We start from the raw sequence: 19457 nt of genomic DNA on the forward strand, positions 1-19457 counted from the left end.
TTTAGCAGCTTTGGAAATACATTTTAAGCAAGTGTAAAATTATGTTCTGGCATTTCTTCAGGACACTTTCTTTCTTCTTGAGTGTGTTTTATTTTACAGAAGTGTAAAAGAAGTGACAGGTTGTTGTGTACATAATCATGGCTAATTTTTGACTTCAAACATTCCTCTGTGATCTTAAAAGCTTTTCATTTGTTCATAGGCACAGGTTTGTACAAGCCCTGTCCAACATCTGTACGCTGTTTTAATACATAGCTATAGTGGTGGCTCTTGCTCCCAAAAAGTTTAATTAGATCTGAAAAGTACTTTAAGCTCTTACATGACTTTAACATGGATAAGCATCATCACAAATTTTCCCACTTTAAATTGCAAGGTGCTATGGCTTTCACAGAAAAATTCATCCCCAAACCCTGCTGAGATTGGTAGGTTTCAAGGTAAATGGAATCGCAGATGTGGTCAGTTGAACCAGGAGTATCTGGGAACTTGGAGGTCTAAGCCTCTCATGCACTCTGATGCACATGGTGAATTTTGTGCTCAAATACATTGCTGATATTTCAATGATATTTAATCAGTAATAGAGTTAATTTTTAAACAATGATCAAAATTTACTGTTTCAGTGAAACTATACTTACTTATGTAAACTGGTAAATTCAATACTAATTCTGTTCAAGCAAAAACTCATTATCACTCTGCAAAACATGTGAGTATTTTTAGGATTCTTTCCCACTTTATTCAATCCCATAGTCCATGATGTTAGTTGCAGAACTGCTGCTCCTGGCAAAGGAGCAGCACTGAGCCCATAAAATTTCTTTTTGTGTGGTTTCTCGTGTGGATCTGTCGCACTACCCAAGGCACAGAGCAAGGGGTGAGGCTTACAGTAATACCTATTTATAGCTTCTCTTGCTCTGTGAGAGCAAGCAGAGAGTGAAATGGGATACATCTGTCTGGTTTGGTGGTTGTAACCTTTAGAGAAGACAAAAAGTGAGCACAGCCTGGGCTACTAAGAGAGAGAGAGACAGTGCTTGAGTCTGCAACAGACCACCTGAAATGAGGTGGGGACTCGTTGCAGTCCACCCCCACTGCCCACTGTCACTTGATGTTTCACATTCAATCAGTCTCGCTTTTGCATTGGTTAGTGGATGGCAGTTTTTGATGAAATGCTTAATTTCCAAGTCTTGTATTTCATCTCCTCCTATCAAACTGCTTTTTGGCACATTCCAAGAGGAGCAGTCTTGACTTGCAGGACAGATTTTGATACAGATGAGCCACTACCAAAAATAAGATCATCCCTTTCTCTGAAGTAAAAAGGCCAGGTAAAAACAGATATTAATAAAGTAGTTGTTTAATGTCTATTTTATATGGTAAAGCTCTCTTGATTGATTGAAAGTCTATAATTTAAAAAACCTAGCAGTGATGTAGGAAAATGTACTTATTCACCCTACGTGAAGATCATCTCATCAATATTTCTTCCTAGATGCTGAGAAAAGTCTGCTGTCATTGTTCTAGAAGTGCTGTAAAGTAGGAACTGTAAGCATGTTCTTTAGCAGTGCTGTGAGTCATGATGCTGTGCACCAACCTAAAACTGACTTGATTAAATAACCTTACCCCTTCTGGCAGGATCTCGGCTGCTGCTCACTGTCACTGCTTTTAGTTGGCACTACAGCTTACTGTCTGTCACACCTTTCTGTGCACTGAGAGGAACATGCCATACTGCAATCCTTCTGGCTGCTGCTCTTTTTGGTGGCACCAGACTGGAGATCTCTCTAGATTCTCCCTCCATTTTTTCTGTGTACAGGAGGATGTTTGAGAGGAGAACAAAGTCCTTCAGTTTGGCAAAACTGTTGGAATTAACTGCTCCAGTAGAGAGTTAGTCATGTCATTCCTCTATCATGACATATAAAGAGAGAACTTTCAAAGTACCAGCAGGAGTTTTTCAGGGCAAAAATAACTCTTAAGTATTTTCTTTGATGCATACTTACTGGTCCTTCACTTTTGCACAAAGGATTTCACCACAAGAGACTTACCTTTCTGCATATTTCCCTACAGCAAATCAAGGAAGTTCCAAATGAGAAAAAAAGTGAAAACATTGATTTCAGGTATCTGAGAATGTGGAAAGAAACATTCACTGCATTCAGCCTGCTCTGCCTTCTAATAAGGGCAAGAACAGTATGCTGTCATCCTGCCTGGCCCCCTGCCCTCTTGCCTCTGACATGGATGGTCAGTGGCTCTGTGCCTGATTTTCACCTCCACCCTTATGCCAATCCACCTTACCAGCCTTCTGTCAGGTCTCTGGGGTAACTGCTGATCCCTCTAATCTCCTGCCAGGCTATTTTGTTGGCAAGAACCCATGTTGGATACATGACATTTGGTCTACTTTTACTTTTAGACTGCTCGTAAAAGGACACCGCTTTCCAATTCTCTAATTTTAGGACCTTTCTGTTTCATTCAAATTTGAAGCTTTCTGCTGCAACGTCCATTTTTATAACACCCACTTATATAACATGTACCTGAGGTCTAGAGTATTTAATACCATAATGTTACCTAGAAAATACTCTTATTTAAAAATAAATTTCACATAATTTTTTTCACAAATCTTTAAAAAATTTATTTTATATTTTTATGTGTTACACAAGCCTAAAATCATTAAGATATTAAAAATACATAGACATGGATATATAAATGGATATATAAATGGATATGCAAATGGATATATTAAAAAGAGGTGATTGCAACTTGCCAGTGTTGCAAAGCCTCTCTATAAGCAGAGGCATTTTCAGAAACTGGAAGATTTTATAACAGAAAATGGAAAAGTACAGGGAATAAGCTAAGGAAAGCTGAAGTAACATGATCCGTAATACTATACTGCTATGTGTATGAGAAACAGTTTTTAATGATAATTACTATACCATAAGAGATCTTCTCAGCATATACAGATTCAGTAGTTCAAGGATGCATCTGCTGCCCTGTAGATTTTTTCCCATGGTTACAGAGATCACATTCTAGCTATTTTATTGCTTACTAAAAGGAATGGCTCAAGTGAGGTAGGTTTTTTGATTGTCCAACAGTCTGCCACAGTCAGTCTTGGCAGCTAATAGTTTCCACCTCTAAGACACTTTAATAAGGTTACATATAATTATATTTAAGTGCTCCTCTGCAAGGTATCAGATATCTGTAAATAAAAATTATATCAGACAAAGGTTGCTGAGCTTACTAGGCAGGTATGGTGCAATTCACAGAAAGGTTTAGACCTCGATGTTCTCTAAATGTGGAAGGAGATAAGTATTTTCCAAATTGGAATAAGATGCAGTAATAATAGTAGTATTATGCAAGCAACACAATTTAGTTTCTACTTCAAGATAGATAATGTGCTTGCCATATTCCTGAGTGAGTCTTTTTTCAGTCTATACCTGAAATATTATATAATTCATTATTGAGTGAAGACAAGACCATATTGTTAGGGCATTCACTAATGTAAGCTATCTGTGTCCAAGCAGAGTGCTAAAATCTCTAGAAAATGTTTCCATATGCTATTAAAAATGATCTTTTAGCAAATGGAGAACATAGTTCTCATTAGTATGCTTTTGAGAAAATTGGATGCAAAATGCTTCAAAAATCAGAATGACTGTAACTAAGAGCCATGATTTATGAGTAAAAGAAAAACAAAAAGTAAACCTAGTGTTCAGCCTTGAGTAAACTATTAGAACAATGTGTGTGTGTGTACTTGCTAAAAATCCAATAAGAGTACACTTATCTGCAAAATCCTTTAGAAACAGAAGTTTAAAAGAAATTCATTATTGAAAACAAAGTTATATTTTTCAGAAAAAATAGAGAAAGAGAACTCATAGTGGTATATCTATTGCATTTAAAAAATCTTTTTATTTGTATGTTTACTGAATAGATAAGTACATGAACTGCAAGAAAGGAGAAAAAGGTCTAAATAAATATAAATATAAACAATACAATAGTATAAGTAAAAAGATTGTTTAGAAAATAGGGATTACAGAGCAGTTGACATTACTTCGTTGGTGAAATATGATTGGATATTAAAAAAAACAAAAAACACCATGTTGCAATGCCTGTAGGAAGAGGAGAGTTACCAGTATGGTCCTTTATCGCAATCTGAGAGCAGAGAAATTTGCAGGCACAGATAGTGTGTACACACAGATCCACCAAGTCTAATGAGAAAATGATCACAGGGCAGTGGTCATTAGGCAGCCTTTATACTAATTTAAAGAGCAAATAATAGTTTCACTATTAGAAGAAAATCTTAAACAAAGTAGCTAAACAACACTGATATGTATAGTGACAACTTTCTGAATTTAAAGATTACTTGTATATTTTTGAGCCACCATAGCTAGTTAAATTATTTCTGAAATTACTTACTGAAACACAAGTTAAAGTGGAACTGTCTTTTTCTCTGTTAAACTTTCTGATGAGGACAATTTGCTTTTTATGAAAAGCCTGACTGATGCCACCACCTGCTAACTTGGGATCATTGTATCAGATGATTTCCTTCTACCACCTGCTGTATGGAAGAGATGGAATCCAGCTGATGTTTTGACATTTGACAAACAATGTCTGTGTTTTAATCTAGGCATTTCCTCTGGAATATTCTGCTAATGTTAATCAGTTAAAAATTCTGCAATTATGAATTTAAAATTATGAATTAAAAAAATTGGAACCTGGTGGCTCTGGTTTTAAGAATTATACTTTTCTTACTTATAATTCAGTTTGGTTCCATACTACATAAAAGGACTGAATTTACTGTAGATCTTTTACCTTTTTCACTCAATTTGTGCTTGGTTTGTATAAGGCTAATTACCAATAAGATGCCAAGCCATGGAAGATGGCATAGTATCTGTAATAACATTTCATGATGTACAAATTAAGATGTAGATTGCCCACACCTTCTAGAAACAGAAAGAGGCAGCCATTCCGAAATTACCATAAGTATTTTTGCCTGAACAGTTTCAAAGGAATGCAAACCTGATAGAGCCATGTGTAGTTTCTCCCTGTGAGACCTGATTTGACATTGCCAGTTTTAAAGAATGGCTGATTTCTAGGTAACTCACAATATATACAGTTATTTACAATTTCTTGCTTTATAGCAGCACTTTTCAGGAAGAAATGTGCATGTGAGCAAAGTACACGTATTCCCCCAAGAGGTCTGACAACCATGTAAGTCCCTTTGAGGCCTCTAGGTTATCCTGTGCCTATGGAACAGTCTTGCAATTTTATTAGGTACCAAATAAAAGTGCTCATTATTGCCTCAAAGTGTAATGAGAGAGCTTATCTTTATGCATGTGTGGGAGACATGTTAAAATTACAGTGGAACTAAGGGTTTCCCATTCTTTAGTAGTAAATGCATTATTGAGTACAGAAGTGTAATACTTCTCTGGTTTTAGAAATGAAAATGCTTCAAAGAAGAGGGAATTAGTCTTGGGAAGAAAAAAGAGGGAATGAAACTGTCTTACTGACTCAATTTCAGAGAATTTTTGTTTAAATTACTGTTATTTAAACGTTGTCCATCTCATGACTCTCCAGGGTCTGAAATCAAATGACCAGATGATTTTACTTCAGCATTTAGCAAGTGAGGTCTACAACACAACATCTTTTGCTTGGCAGAAAAGTCTTTGGGTTGTTAATAATAGTTATTTGAATTTTGCTAGTAACATGAAACTTCCTGTCCTAGGTTACAGAAAACACACACGTTCTCTCTCAGTACTGGTTTTAGACAAATGCCTCCGTTTTGTATCTTTCACTGGCTGAAAGTCACTTTATGGGTCTTACATAAAGGGAAACAGTGGCATCTCAGGAAAGCACTGCAAACTTATTAAATCGGTTTTTAAAGCACTGAGGAAAGTATACTTGTACTGCCATACTGAATTCCCACAACTTATAAATGACTTGGTGACTTGTCCATTCAGCAGTATGAACTTCAAATCTGTTCAGGACAATAAGTACTCAAGATATATATTTTAGGTCCTGCTTGGCACTATATAAAGTTATTACCTTTTTGTTCAGTGGCTGAACCAATTTTTTATTTTAGTTCCTTTGTTCAAACTTAATCTAAATATTTTTGTCCTCAAAATGTTTGACTAGAGAATATAAAAGAACTGGAAAAGCTTTCAGCTTGATTCCATTTCTTTCAAGCTTTTGAAAAAGAAGTTTTGCCCAACAACTTTGACTTAGAGACCTCAAGAAGAATGATGTGGGATCCTTGCATTCATTTCTTTTTGGTGTCTTAATGAGATATGAGACAATGCAACAGAAAGCAGATCTAACAGCTATACAGCATATATCTGTTATACAGATCTTCTGATAGTGAAATGTTGAGTTTTTACTGTATGAGGAACATCATTAAGAAAACAAGCAACAGGCATGCCCAGTTTACTCTAACTCATACAGTTAATGGAAACACAAGATCAAATTTCCTTTGGAAGAAATAGAATTGAACATGGATTTTCTACTGAATGAATTCTGTAATTGCTGGATGGGATAAAACAACTCTCCTTAATTAGTTTTGTAAATCCAAAACTAAATTCAGATTAAATAATCTCCTGAACTTGTATTTATTTATCAGAATAACAATTTCTCTGTAATCTCCTTGTGTAGATATGGCATCACAACTTTCTGCACTGTCAGCATTTTCAATTTGGCTATCAGGAGACAATCTTTCAGAATTACTAAAGATGGAAACACAACGTAGCTCTTTACACACAGCCTTGTACTGCTTTGCCATGGAAGCCCTCACTCATCCTGTCTCTTGGTGATCAGTTCTGTATTTTTCTTGTGAGTCTCCTAGCTGGGAAAAATAGCATCTGAAGGAAGATAAAAATATCTCATTTTTAAAAACCCAGAGAAATCCAGAGAAAAACCCAGAATGAAGATGGTAGTTTCTGGTGTGCTAATTCAGTGACTATCAGCTGGCAAAGAGTGACAACTCTTTTCCTAGAAGTTTCTTGCAAGACATGAAGCATATACTAACTCCAGGAAAGCCTGTTAGTACTATACATGATTTTCTTCTTTTGTCTTCAGCAATTTCGTAGTCAGAGTTATGAGTTCTAACACATGAATAGTATTCTAACAATGAATAACAATATATGGTCAAGTAAGATACTCTAATGATCCATGAATTTTTGATGTTCCCACACTTGTGTCATATGACTATAATGTCAGACCAGTGAAATTAATGCAAAACAAGCTCGCATCTCCTTTTGAAACACAGCACTGGGATATAACGATGCGTTGTGCTCTAGGAAATCCTTTCCATGATGCTATAGAACCACACCTAGCAGAGTGTTTGGAGTTCAGATACCTCTGGATCTCCCCAGTCTTTGTGCAGTTCACCACATGGACATATATTTTAATACAAATATCTGGTTTTGAGGAGTCTAATTCCTGCTAAAGCCAGCATTTCTAAATGGCACAGTGTACCACTGGGCAAACACTGAGTTGGAATAATTAGGGATCATTTCACTTGCTATTAATAATTTGATGCCCAATTTTATGACTGCTGTTAGTGTCTTGGAATGTTAAATTTATACTCTCTTGTAGACTAATTTTAGGTCCTAATCAGAGTGGGACTCTGAAAAAGGCTGGTAGCTAGGAGAATGCTATGTGAGCCAAAATATCCATGGCATAACTAACAGTGTTGATATGAGAGATGAATTGGACCCTATGTCTCTTTACTTTCTCTCCAACCAGAGTAACAGCTGCACTGTGCTTGCACTAAAAAAAAAAAAAAAAAAAAAGGCATGTTTTTTGCCAGTGAGTGCACATCTTTGGCTTCACACTACAGTAATTCTTATTTTTCTGAATTACTTGTATGAAATTACTTATACGTGTCAGGTTAGAAGGGGTTTTTTTTCTGATGCATGCTTCTCTAGGAGTTTGTGGTGACCTACATTTGCCTCTCCTTGAAATTCTCCCATCCAATTCAACAGGTGCTCTACTGATGGAGCACAAAGACAGCGAAGTTTAGAGCAGGATTTCTGACCCAGGGTTAGCAGGAGGTACAAATGAGTCTGCTTCTGTCCTGGATCACTGAGCCCCAGTACATCCTTGGTACTTACTTGCACAATACTGGGTGCAATACTCTGTAGCTGGCATGCGCATCTTGGCTTTCCCTCTCGAGGAATTTGTGATGATATCAAAGTGCTTGTCTTCACTTGTAACACAAGGAAATAATACTAATCAATCATAAGCTTCTTAAATTAGTACTTATTACTGCCTGGTATATATCTGTTTGCAAATAATACTAGTAAGTGAGTATTTAATAGACAATGTTACAAAATGATTAATATAAAAGGATCTCAATAAAACTAAGTGAAGCAAGTTTAAATTACATGGTATGGTATTACATGGTATGGTTCAGTACCTTTCACTGCCTATGTAAACCTATATTTCACAGGACAAACTTGACAACTTCATGTTAAATAATATAAAAGTTAGGAACTTTCTGTTACTTTTGATTAAGGAAAAAGTAAATTTACAGACATTAAGCTTAGAGTAAGTCACTGCTGTTGAAAAACTACTATAGTGTGAATGCAGATAGTAGCAGAAATGTATACATACGGTGGGGAAAAAAATTAACATTTTATTCTCCACAGTATGTATCAAAATCACGTCTGGTCATGCAGGAACAGCCCAGCTGCCAACACACAGAGAATACTGTCTGACCCAGCTGAACACCTCCCTCCAACAAGCCCAGCTCCCACGGCTCACTGCAGATGGAATTGTGCAGGAGGCATGGCGGGCACAGATGGGAAGGGCTACGGGACAGGCAGCAAGCCAGGCTCATGCAAGGCTCAGCGTCTGGACGGGGCCAGCCTGCTCCTGACAACAGTGGCCTTGGGCACCTTGGGCCACTCTTGTCTCTGTGCTGGAGGTCAGGTGGCTCCATGAGATATCTATATCTATATCTATATCTATATCTATATCTATATCTATATCTATCTATATCTATCTGTATCTATATAATTAATATCTCAGGATAAGTGTGAGATAAGTGGATGAATGAGAGAAGTGATTTGCGAACTGGGCAGATTTGTGCAATGTGCTTAGTGTCCTGTCAAGAACAGTAAATAAGAGCCTGAAGGTCTGATTTAAATTGCATTCCACAAGACAGAAAAATGCCAAGTTATAATAATAAAGAAATAAAATATATATTTCATACAGTCTTTTTAAAGTAAAATTAGTTCATAAGTCTTACTTTTTTTTAACAATTTCACTTACTTGTGAAATGTTGTCTTTGCCTTTTCTGAATGATTGACATTTATAACTATTTTCCACCGCGGTTTTCAGGCAAAGCTACTTACAAAAGGCTAATTAAATAAAAAAAAAGGAGCCAAAAACAGGTGAAAGGATTTAACAGTTAATCTGTGGTTCTAAGGAAGAAATTTATTAGTTTTTCAGTATGCGTTTTTACAAATCCTACTGTTTTATCTGGTAAACCTTTTCTACTGCATCATTTTAAGTGTAAAATAAAAATATTTGAGTAATCATGACCTAATTGCAGTTCATTCTGTCCATGAAATCCTAGAGAAACCCCCAGGAGGACAGACTATCCTTCTATTTCATTGACTTGCAAAATAACTGCTGCAACATACTTAACTCCAAACATATCAACTGGAATAGATGAGTGAAAAGAATAAATACTGTAAATAGATGGATTCAATTCACTAATGTAGGAGGCATTTTAAAGACAACTATTCAATAGCAAGCTTTAATGTCAATGCAGATTTAATGAAGTCAGAATACATTACATCTCTGAGGACTGCATTTGCAGATGTAAACCAGCATAGTTCCACTGCCTTAGCTGGAGCTTCACCAGTATGTAAGTTCTAGTGTTGAAAAATCTTACTAAATATCCTCAATTGTGTTTTCTTTCTTCTTCTGTTTCTTTGTAGCTGAAGACTATTTTCTCCTGATTTTCCCCCTACATCTCTAATCTTTTAATCGGTATTTTCCTTTCCTTTTTCCTCTCCAGTCTTTTCAGCTTTCTCCAATAACCTTTTTTAAATTTTTGTTTCATAGAATAACCTGGGCTGGAAAGAGGCTCTGGAGGTCACCTCAGCCAGTCTCCTGCTCCAAGCGGGACTAATTTAAAAGTTAATTCAGATTGCTCAGAGCTTCCTGGCCAGATGAGTTTTGAGTATATAGAAGGAAGGAGACTGCACAACCTCTCTGTGTCCTTGTTTCTGTACTTACCCCCCTTTTTTAAATTTAGCTTTTAATATTTCATTATGGTTTTTTTGCAGCTCTGCTTCTTTGAATAACTTCCATAATTCTTCATCTTCATTTCATCCTTATGCCTGCCTCTAGCCTTATACCTCTAAGAGTTGTAGTAAACATACTATTTCCCTGATTTCTGAATTTTCTGATGTTCTTATATTTCTTTGTAATAGAAATGTACCTCTTGCTTTGATATACGGGGTTATATTTGCTCCTCACAACATTCAAACTGATGCCATATGGGTAGAGGTCAAATGAATGACCGCAGCCTATTGCCCAAAGCCATTCAGGTAACATGAACACTACTGGAAATGCCTTAATCCCCTGCCCTATTGTCCTTTGCTCTGGCACAGCTAACCCATCTTCCATTTGAAAATCAGACTTGTACTTAATACCTGTAGAGCTTCAGTAGTTTTTGAAGGAATAATGGCTGCTAAGGATAAAAAAGTGTTCAAATGTCAGGCCTCCCATTGCCTGAATTGCCAGATTCATGTTTGGAAATTTACTTTTTGTTTCAGTTGAAAATTTGGAAAAAAAGTACCGTAGCTGGCACTGGTTTTTGTCCATGGCACTGACAGGAGCTACTGGAACATGTGTCAACCTTAATGAAGGTTGTCAATTTTAAATTGTTCTAAACAGTTGATCTTCAAGGGAGAGATAGACCTTCAATGTTTACCACAGAAGAGCTGGGGTTCCATTCTCACAAAGAATACAGGGAAATTTAAACACATTAAAATGAGATTTAAGAGAAGTAATTTTATTGCTTTTAAAATATTTGCATTTGAAGCAAATGTCTTTCCTAAAATAATAAAAATACATACATTGTAAAAAAATTCAGTCATATTTACTTTGAAGCGGTCCACAACAAAGCTTTGTGCTTGAATTGGGATCACTGAACCTTTGACTTTCCTGGTGCTTTGTGCTTCTGTTTATTTTTACAAAAATTTTGCAAATCATAAACAAGTGAAATATCACATCTGAATCAGTGGGTATTTGCTTCCATTTAATGAAGTAGTACCCATTTGCTTCATCACTGACAATCATTTAAGTTGGCTGGGAAGGAGATAACTTACTGCATTCTGATAACTGCTGCAACGAGTAAAATCCAAGAAACAGGAAAATTCTAATTTACTGGAGAAATCGGAGGCATGTACAACAATTGTTCCTCTCAATTTAACATCTTACTACTGTTTACATTTTATGCTAATAAAATCAAAGCACTCATCCTTAAACTTTGCTCTAGTTTTGCTCTACTCTCCCCATGTGTGTTCTGCAACAGGACATCTCAGGGTACTGAAATGGATCTTGTATCTTCGTGCCTCTGTGGTTGGCAGAATGGACCTCTCTCCTCCCACCTCCTTTCTCACATCCAATTCTCAGGGGTTCTGTTTACCTATCATGAGCAGTTTTCTCTGGTGTAGGCAGTTCAAAAGAAATAGTTGGAAATTCTTGGTTCTTGTTGGATTTCTTTGATATTCATGGTATTTGGAGAAATAAACTTTTAGTTTGCTTTCACTTTGCAGAACTATTCAGATTTCAAACATTTTTTTTCTTTCCATATAACTGTGCTTATCAGTGACCCCAGACAGAGAAAACAGTTTAATATCCATCTGAGAGCTTCTGTCTTCTGAGTATTCAAGAAGAAATATGGTATTCCCAACAAACCTCAATATTCTCAAGATTATGCTGGGTATCCATACACATTGGAACAATCCAGGTATTCGTTCTACAATCCTGGACTCTTGACAAGGGGTGTATGATTTTATTCTAGCAGTGAAGGCTGTTTCAGGACTACACAGCTTCACTCAAGGCCCGATGAGCCCATTCCATCATTTCAGTAAAAACATTTTCAAGTAAAACAGATAATCCACACACTCCATGCGCAGGATGCGGGGCTCCCTGAACGCCGGGACAAGCAGCTTTATCAAGACCCAGCCCAGAGAGAACGACCTAAGCAGGGGGCCCGGGGCTAGAACAATTCCTGTCTGCCCACACCGCGGTGCCAGGCTGTGCCCGGACATCGCCGTCCTTCGGAGCCGCGCGGGGAAAGGGCTTCCCCGAGAGCTGCCTGCGGGGGCAGGTGATGGGCGGGGGCTGCGGTGGGGGATCCTCAATCTGCGGGACACCGACACCGCCGGGTTTCACGGCACGGCCGCCGCCGCTCCCGGTGGGAACGCGGCGTTGCCAGGCTTCTCGGAAGCCCGAACTCTGGCTGGAGCGACGCCTCTCGCCCGCGGTAACGCCGCCTGCCCCGGGGCCGAGACGGGCCGAGCCCCCCGGGCGGCCCCCGCTCCGCTCCCCGCCTTAGGGCGGCCCGTGCGCCCCGGGGCGCTGCGAAGGGCGGGGTGGCCCCGCCTGAGGGCAGCGGGCATCTCTCTCCGCGCCGCCCCGCCGGCCGCGGGGGCAGCGGCTCGGGAGGCGGGGGCAGGGACGGGAAGGGAAGGGAAGGGCCGCCCTCGCCCACCCCGGCGGCAGAGAGCGAGCTGGGGGAGCGGAGGCGAGGGGCGGGCGGAGAGGGATCGCGGGGCGGCGGGGGGCGGCGTGAGGCGGGCGAGGAGCGGCTCCCGCGGGGCGCATGGGGGCGCGGCGCGGCGCGGGGCCGGCCCGGGCGGGCGGCGGGCGCTGAGGCGGCGGCGGCCCGGGGGCGCAGCGAGCCATGCGGGGGGCGAGGCGGCTGGCGGCTCTGCTGTGCCCCCTCTCCCTGCTCCTCACCGCGGCGTGCGCAGTCCGCTTCCACCCCGGACAAGGTAGGCTGGCGGCAACAAAGGCGGCGGCCGGCCCGGGGGTGCCGGCCCTGCGGCGGGCTCCGTGCCCTCGGGGGCAGCCGCCGCTCCCCGCCGGGCGGGCAGGAGGGAGGGAGGGGGCAGCGCTCGCTCCGGGGGCGGCCAGCCGGGGGGTCTCGCCGGGCGGGCTGGCGGCATCCCCCACCCCGGCTGTCACCGCGCCCCGGGCTGGCGCCACCAGTGCCCTGCCAGGAGCCGTGCGGGTGCCAGCGAGGGGTGGCCGCTGCTGGGTCAGGCTCAGCCTACTGCCTTCTGTTGCAGAGACCTTGTTGAAGCGGCTCTCCTCTTATGAAATCATCACACCTGTCCGAGTGAATGAGTTTGGAGAGGTTTTCCCGCACACGAATCACTTCAGAAGGAGGAAGAGGAGCTTGGAGGAGCCGCTGGAGCCCGCTGCTTTCCGAACACATTACCAGCTCAGAGCGTACGGGCAGGTCTTCCAGCTCAACCTGAGTGCTGATGCAGGCTTCCTTGCTGCTCAGTACACGGTGCTGCACGTCGGGGCCCCGCAGGAGCAGCCCTCCCCTGACTTGCGCCACTGCTTCTATCGCGGGCACGTCAATGCCCAGGAGACGCACATGGCTGTCTTCAGCATCTGCGGTGGTTTGGTAAGCCTATTGGTCACTGCTTCCTGTCTCCATTCATATTCTGCTCGCTCAAAGAAGTGTAGTGGGATGCCTTTGCTGGAGAGCTAAGCTGGAAATTCTTGGGCGTCATTCCAAGTAGTTGGTCATGAAATGTCTTGGCATCAGCAGTGTGCAGTCATGATGATACTTCTCTGGTGGGATATACAAATGCCACTTTCAAAGGATCTGTTGCTGGCCAGTAATACAGATGGTTGATGTAACTCCTGACACGAAGAGCATTAAAACAGAGGAAAAAGCATGCCTTAGAAACACAGTAAGCTATTGACTTGATGAAATGATGCTGCCAGTTGGCATCAGTTATGTGTTTGTAGCTTGATAGATACTGTGGTTGTGAGTGAGGAGTAATGGTAGCTGAGATAGTGCGAGAGGAGCTGGTGTTGATCAGTCTCTTCCTCAGCTTCAATGATACTGTCAAGGTATGTTATATCCTAATAAGTGTGCAGCAGAGCTCTCTAAACACATTTCTGCTAAAAGGAAATAGGAAATAGGAGAAGCAAGCATTTGAAAACAGTAATTCTATATTCATCCTAGGTTTTGCCTATATATCTTGCTTTACAAACAACTGTCATTGGTTCTTGACTACATTATCCAAAACCCAATTCAAAACTATACCAAATACCTTAATATGTTTCGTAAGAGAGGGAAAGATGAGATATCACAAATATGGTTGGTTTTAGTTAATTTCTTCCATGTTTTAATAGATGCTCAAATGCCATGTCATTGAGAATAGTGGCATACTTTATACAGAATATATACAAGAAGTTCTAAAAATTTTTGCTTTCATAACCTTTGCTGCCTGTTTGAATTCTATTCCTGTAAACTGTTACTTTGCAATATTTGAAGGGACCATGTGCATTGAAAATAACTTTTATGCAAAACCTACTTACTGCTGTTGAAAGTTGTCTCAACTGCCTTATTTATCAGTTCTCAAATTCTACATCACAAGACCATCTTCTTACTTCCATCAAGCTGAACGTCTCAATTCTTACTTCTCCCTGCCTTCTCCTTTCTGATAGATTCATGTATCATCCTGTATGTGTATGGTCAGAAATCCCTGAGCACCTTTAAGTTAGGTCTTCTGATCTAGATGAGCCTTGTGAACTTTTCACTGCAGCTTCCAGCTGTACTTCATATCCTCAGTCATTGCCTGGCTCACAGAGTGCCCGGTCTGAGCCACCAGCAAAGACCTTTCTGTCTCACTGCTCTTAGAACTTTCTCTCGCTTCTCATTGCACTTTCTGCCCAGGCACATACAGCCTTGGAAGGAACGTAGCATAGCCAGTGTTGTGTCTGCTTTCCCCTCCGTGGTGGAGGTTTTCAGAAGAGGAGGCAGAGCCTCCATGGATGCTGTTGCACTTCTGTGGGATGTAGTTTTCCAGGGAGGGATTGTTTTATGTTCATAGCTGGTTGCCTGTAACTGCATAGAGTGTCCTCCAATCTGACTCAGAACCTTCAAGCTAATGTTCTTCCTCATCCTCATAGATTCAAAGCAAATGTTTTCTGCATTGTGTGACTGCCAAAAGAAAAAACTTGTTGGGAGTTGAGAGAAGAATGAATGTGAAAAGATGGAACTACATACCAGGTGGAATTGTCCTGTGAGATCTTGTTCTCCCTGAATACATTCCCTATTCCTAGATGGGACTACCCTCAAAAATTAGTAAAAAGATGTTTTTATCCTCAAAGTTTTTAAAATGTCATGGGTTTGTGCATTCAGTAAATGTACCTGCAAAAATACATTGATCAGTTGCTGCTCTTTTAATGAACAGTGCCATGCTTCATGAATGCATCCAAACCTTTAAAGTCTGACAGCTGCTGAGGTAAGATACTATTTATTGGGAGCAGGAGAGTAGAAACCATGCTAGTGACTCAGTAGCTTTGCGTTATATTTATTTTAAGTAAAATCCTTTCTCTTTGTAGGATCGCTGAACTTGAGCTTAGTGTATGGAAGTTAAGATACTGCTTTGAACTACTAGGTGTAATTTTATCTTCCAGCTTTGCATATATAAGGGAATTGCTTGTATTTGACCAATGCTGCAAAAGCTAGGGAGGAAAAAATGACTTATACTTAGTTATAAAGGTACAGGAAGTGTAATAATGGAGTTTTAAAAATTGCTCTGGTTATGTGCCTGAGTCACGTGAGGTGAAACCAGGTACTTGTGTTCACTTTATCATGTAGGCATCTATCCTCAAGGTCTGACTGCATTCATTCACAGCTTCATTCCTCCTCAAATTCCTTTTCTTTTTTTTTGCCTTCTTAGGTTGAGTGTGTTGTCCCCCTCCACTCTGCTTTGCCATTTCAACCTTCATTAAGCCTTTTCCTTCATGTGCTAAGAGCACCTACAACCCACAGTACCCATGGAGCATTGCTTAATGGCTCCTGACACCCTGTATGCAGTTTTGTTGTGTTACATTTCAGAGCATGCCCTGGGTTCAGGGGTACAAATGGCACAGGGAGGTTAGGAAGTCAGCAGGGAGTCTGTAGTAATTGCAAGGAGGGAGTGTATAATTAGGGAACTTTGGGATCCATCAAAGGCAGAAGGTCATTTGGAGTGATGGCCTGGATGCCTAGCTGAACATCTGATCACATACAGGCATATTTCTTGCATCTTTAGAGTAATTTTTGATATTTCATGCCTAATTTCACTTTATTTTCTTAAGTTCCATCTTTTTTACTTTTACTGCATTAGTCAGTTCCCACAAACGTAGGGAACGGGATCTGCAGAGGATGTCCCTGGATGCAATTAGACTAAAGAGACTTTTCAAATGTTATGCAGACAGCAAAATCAAAGAGGTAATACCCCATATAGTTAAAAATCATTTAACTTTTTAGAACATGTCACTTATGAATTTAATGACAAATACAAACTAATGCCAGTGAATGAAGTGTCTTATAAATGATGATAGCACCCTTATTTTAGTTAGAATGCACCTTTGATTCCTAGCAGGACTCATCTAAAGAAAGGAGCATTTTTTGGTTGGGTTTGGTAGGTTGGGTTTTTTTTTTTTTTTCATCGTCCTGAATGGATGCTATAGAAACAGTTTGTTGAGTCTTTTGAGAAACCTGGGGGTTTTCTTCAGAGTTTAGGAGAGTGTTAGCTGATGCTGAGGATAGTTAAAATCAGTTTTTCTGAGCTAGAAGGATGCTTAAGTGCCCAAGGTGTTTTATGTGACTGCTGTGAGAGAGGAAAAGGTAAGCAAGAAGGAAAAAGTACATTCTTTTGGGTGTCTGGTCTCTAGTGTGTAGAGCAATTTCACGTGCTCACTGACTGGCAGAAGCTAGGAGTAGAAAAGTGCATATAAATCTCTTCTTGCATGGATTTTTCAGCTGTCAGCTTCCTGCAGTCCAGGAAGGCAAGACCACTTTGTTCTATTGTAGCTTTGGAGTGTGACAAGTTTCTTCTTCAGCAGTTTAAGGAGGCCCTTTGGTAGTGCTCCCTTACTGCACATCAGACACTTTGTCTGGAGAATGGTAGGAGTACGAACGAACCTAAGTGTGGATCTTCACAATCCTCAGTACAGGAGGTTGTGTTTATTTTTTGTCAATACAGGTCAGTGAATCACCTTTCTGAGAGGTTTTGAAAACAGCTCTGTCTGGTGCTATGAATGAGTAAAGTGGCTGCTTTTAAGGAAAAGTAAGCAGTCCTGGAATTTGTCTTAAAAAACTGTGATTTTTAATTTAGTTAAAAAAACCAAAAATCCAAAGCCCAAAAACTTGCTAGAAGCTACTGCTAGCATAGCAAGGATCTAGTTTCTTGTGGAGGTCTAGTGCAGGTAAGGAAACTCAAGATACTTGCTCCCTGGTTTTGTGCTCCTTAGTACTAACAACCCCAATGAGTGAAACAACATTGTTTCTTCCAAGAAACTTTAACACTCGTAACTGAAAAATATGCATACCTTGATGTAATTTAATACTTTAATTCTAAGCTTTCACTTAAAAAAAGTTACTGTCTAAATCTGGAAGACAGGATAGTTTCAGCATTTCAGTTACATTTATGATGCTATGAGCATCCATAAGGCACATGCTGGATTTCATAGTTTTTATCTTAATGTGCCAGTTCCATCTTAAGCTGGGAAAACAATTGATTCTTGCTTGAGCAAACAAAGTCTTACTGCTACTGGCTGGGTGATGTGAAGACTTCCACTTAGTTCTAGTTTCTTGTGTCATACACATATATAAGCTGAGACTCCGGATCTGCAAAAAAAGGAAGAGTTTTGGTGCTTTCATTATAATCTTGGGCATTTTCTCTGTCTCTGATAAGCACAAAGTGGTTTTAAGTAAAAGGTTTTACTTTACTAAGTTTAAGATAAAATGTTCTTTCTTTTTAGCTTGTTATAAAATAGTAAAACAATTCAGATCCCCCCCTACAGCTGTTTTAAAAACCCTGAAACTTCTCCAGTATGTGTTCCTCAGGCTCTTTACATCTCAACTTTTCCTGGACATATTTCCACAGATGCTATACCTTCACACATGGGCCAGCACAGATCGGCAGATAAAGGTGGAAATTGCAGTTGTAAACTGAGAAGATAAGTGGAGTTGCGGATTGTGTGGCTGATGGTCTGTCACAGAAAATGTTTTAGCAAAAGCAGTAGGACCTGAGTATGTGTTTACCTGTACACCAGCCAAATTCTGCAGAAGTTATCCTTTCAACAGACTGAGCATGTCTATGTAACATTTTATATCAAGAGTGCTCAGCCATTGTTGGCCTGCCTTTTGCCCATGTCCTGTGTCTAGTGCCCTTTCCCTGATGGCTGCTTGGGCACATTCTTTGCCCATATGTTTGCTAAATAAATTGTTTTGATGGCTGCAGCTTGTTCTCAACTGCTGCTTTTATTGTTTAGATCTACGTGACACAGGTGAATTTGCTGGTATGCTCTGGGCAGCCAAAGGAACTTTGATTTCCTTTCATCTGTGTATATATATATACACACACACACACACGTGTTCATTAAACTTGGAGGAAGTACACAGAAGTTTCTGTGTCAGGGGAGGGCAGAGTACACAACATGTGGCCCTTTGCTGTCACTAAGCTAAATTACTGGTATGCAAATAGGTGTGGGTTTGGAGAGGGGGGGTTGTGTGTGGAGGTTTTCTTTTTTTGTCTGAACTTAATGCTTCCAGTCCTAGGTGGCAGTCAACAGTTAGCTGTCATGGATCTCAGGAAACTATGTACTCTTGGGGAATAGACTTCCCACATGAGATAGTGTATCTGCAATAGTCTCAGTTCTCATTCTGTTTCCGACATATGCTCATGTAGAAAATGTCAAGATTAAGGTAGCAAAAGCAGGCACTGAGAACAGTTAATACCTTCTGGGAATGCACATATTGACAGAAGTACTCAAGGTAACTTACTGTATGACTGACTAAAGTGAAAATAACCATAGCTTGTGTGCTCTTGAGTGATAACTGCCTGTGATGGTACTTATGAGGTCAAAAGGACTGTATAGAGTTATTCATCTTCCAGTGAGAGAAAAAAGTGGTTCTGCATTTACTTAAAAATGTCGAAACTAGGAAGTTCTCTTTAAATAGAGATAAATTGTAAATGTAAATTTGCTTGACATTTTCTGAGACAGGCAAGATGATATGATGCACTTTTCTCCCATATAAAGTGTATGGATCTTCTAGGTCTGTGTTCTGTCAGAATAGTTTAGATATTAAAACCAAATCCCCTAAAACTCAAAAATAAAAGCCAACAACCCACTTCCTCCCAAAGTAACCCCCAAACAAACAAGAAAATCCCTTCATGTATGTATACATTTTGTTTTGCTAATTTCAACAGGTATTGCAAGATACCTGC

At 40.2% G+C, this 19457-nt stretch overlaps 1 protein-coding gene across 1 annotated transcript in view; it reads left to right on the plus strand.

Annotated features, from left to right (window-relative positions):
- Window positions 1–12889: 12889 nt before the first annotated feature.
- Window positions 12890–19457, plus strand: part of ADAMTS20 (ADAM metallopeptidase with thrombospondin type 1 motif 20) — a gene marked incomplete at its 5' end in the record, with an annotated part of 85184 nt that continues 78616 nt past the window's right edge. The window contains 2 exons of the mRNA XM_083860418.1: window positions 12890–12980; window positions 13278–13624. Of these exons, the coding sequence (XP_083716544.1) occupies window positions 12890–12980; window positions 13278–13624 (438 nt within the window). The remainder of the gene's footprint in view (window positions 12981–13277; window positions 13625–19457) is intronic.

This window comes from Zosterops lateralis (genome assembly GCF_965231275.1).
Source record: "Zosterops lateralis genome assembly, chromosome: 4".
NCBI lineage: Eukaryota > Metazoa > Chordata > Aves > Passeriformes > Zosteropidae > Zosterops > Zosterops lateralis.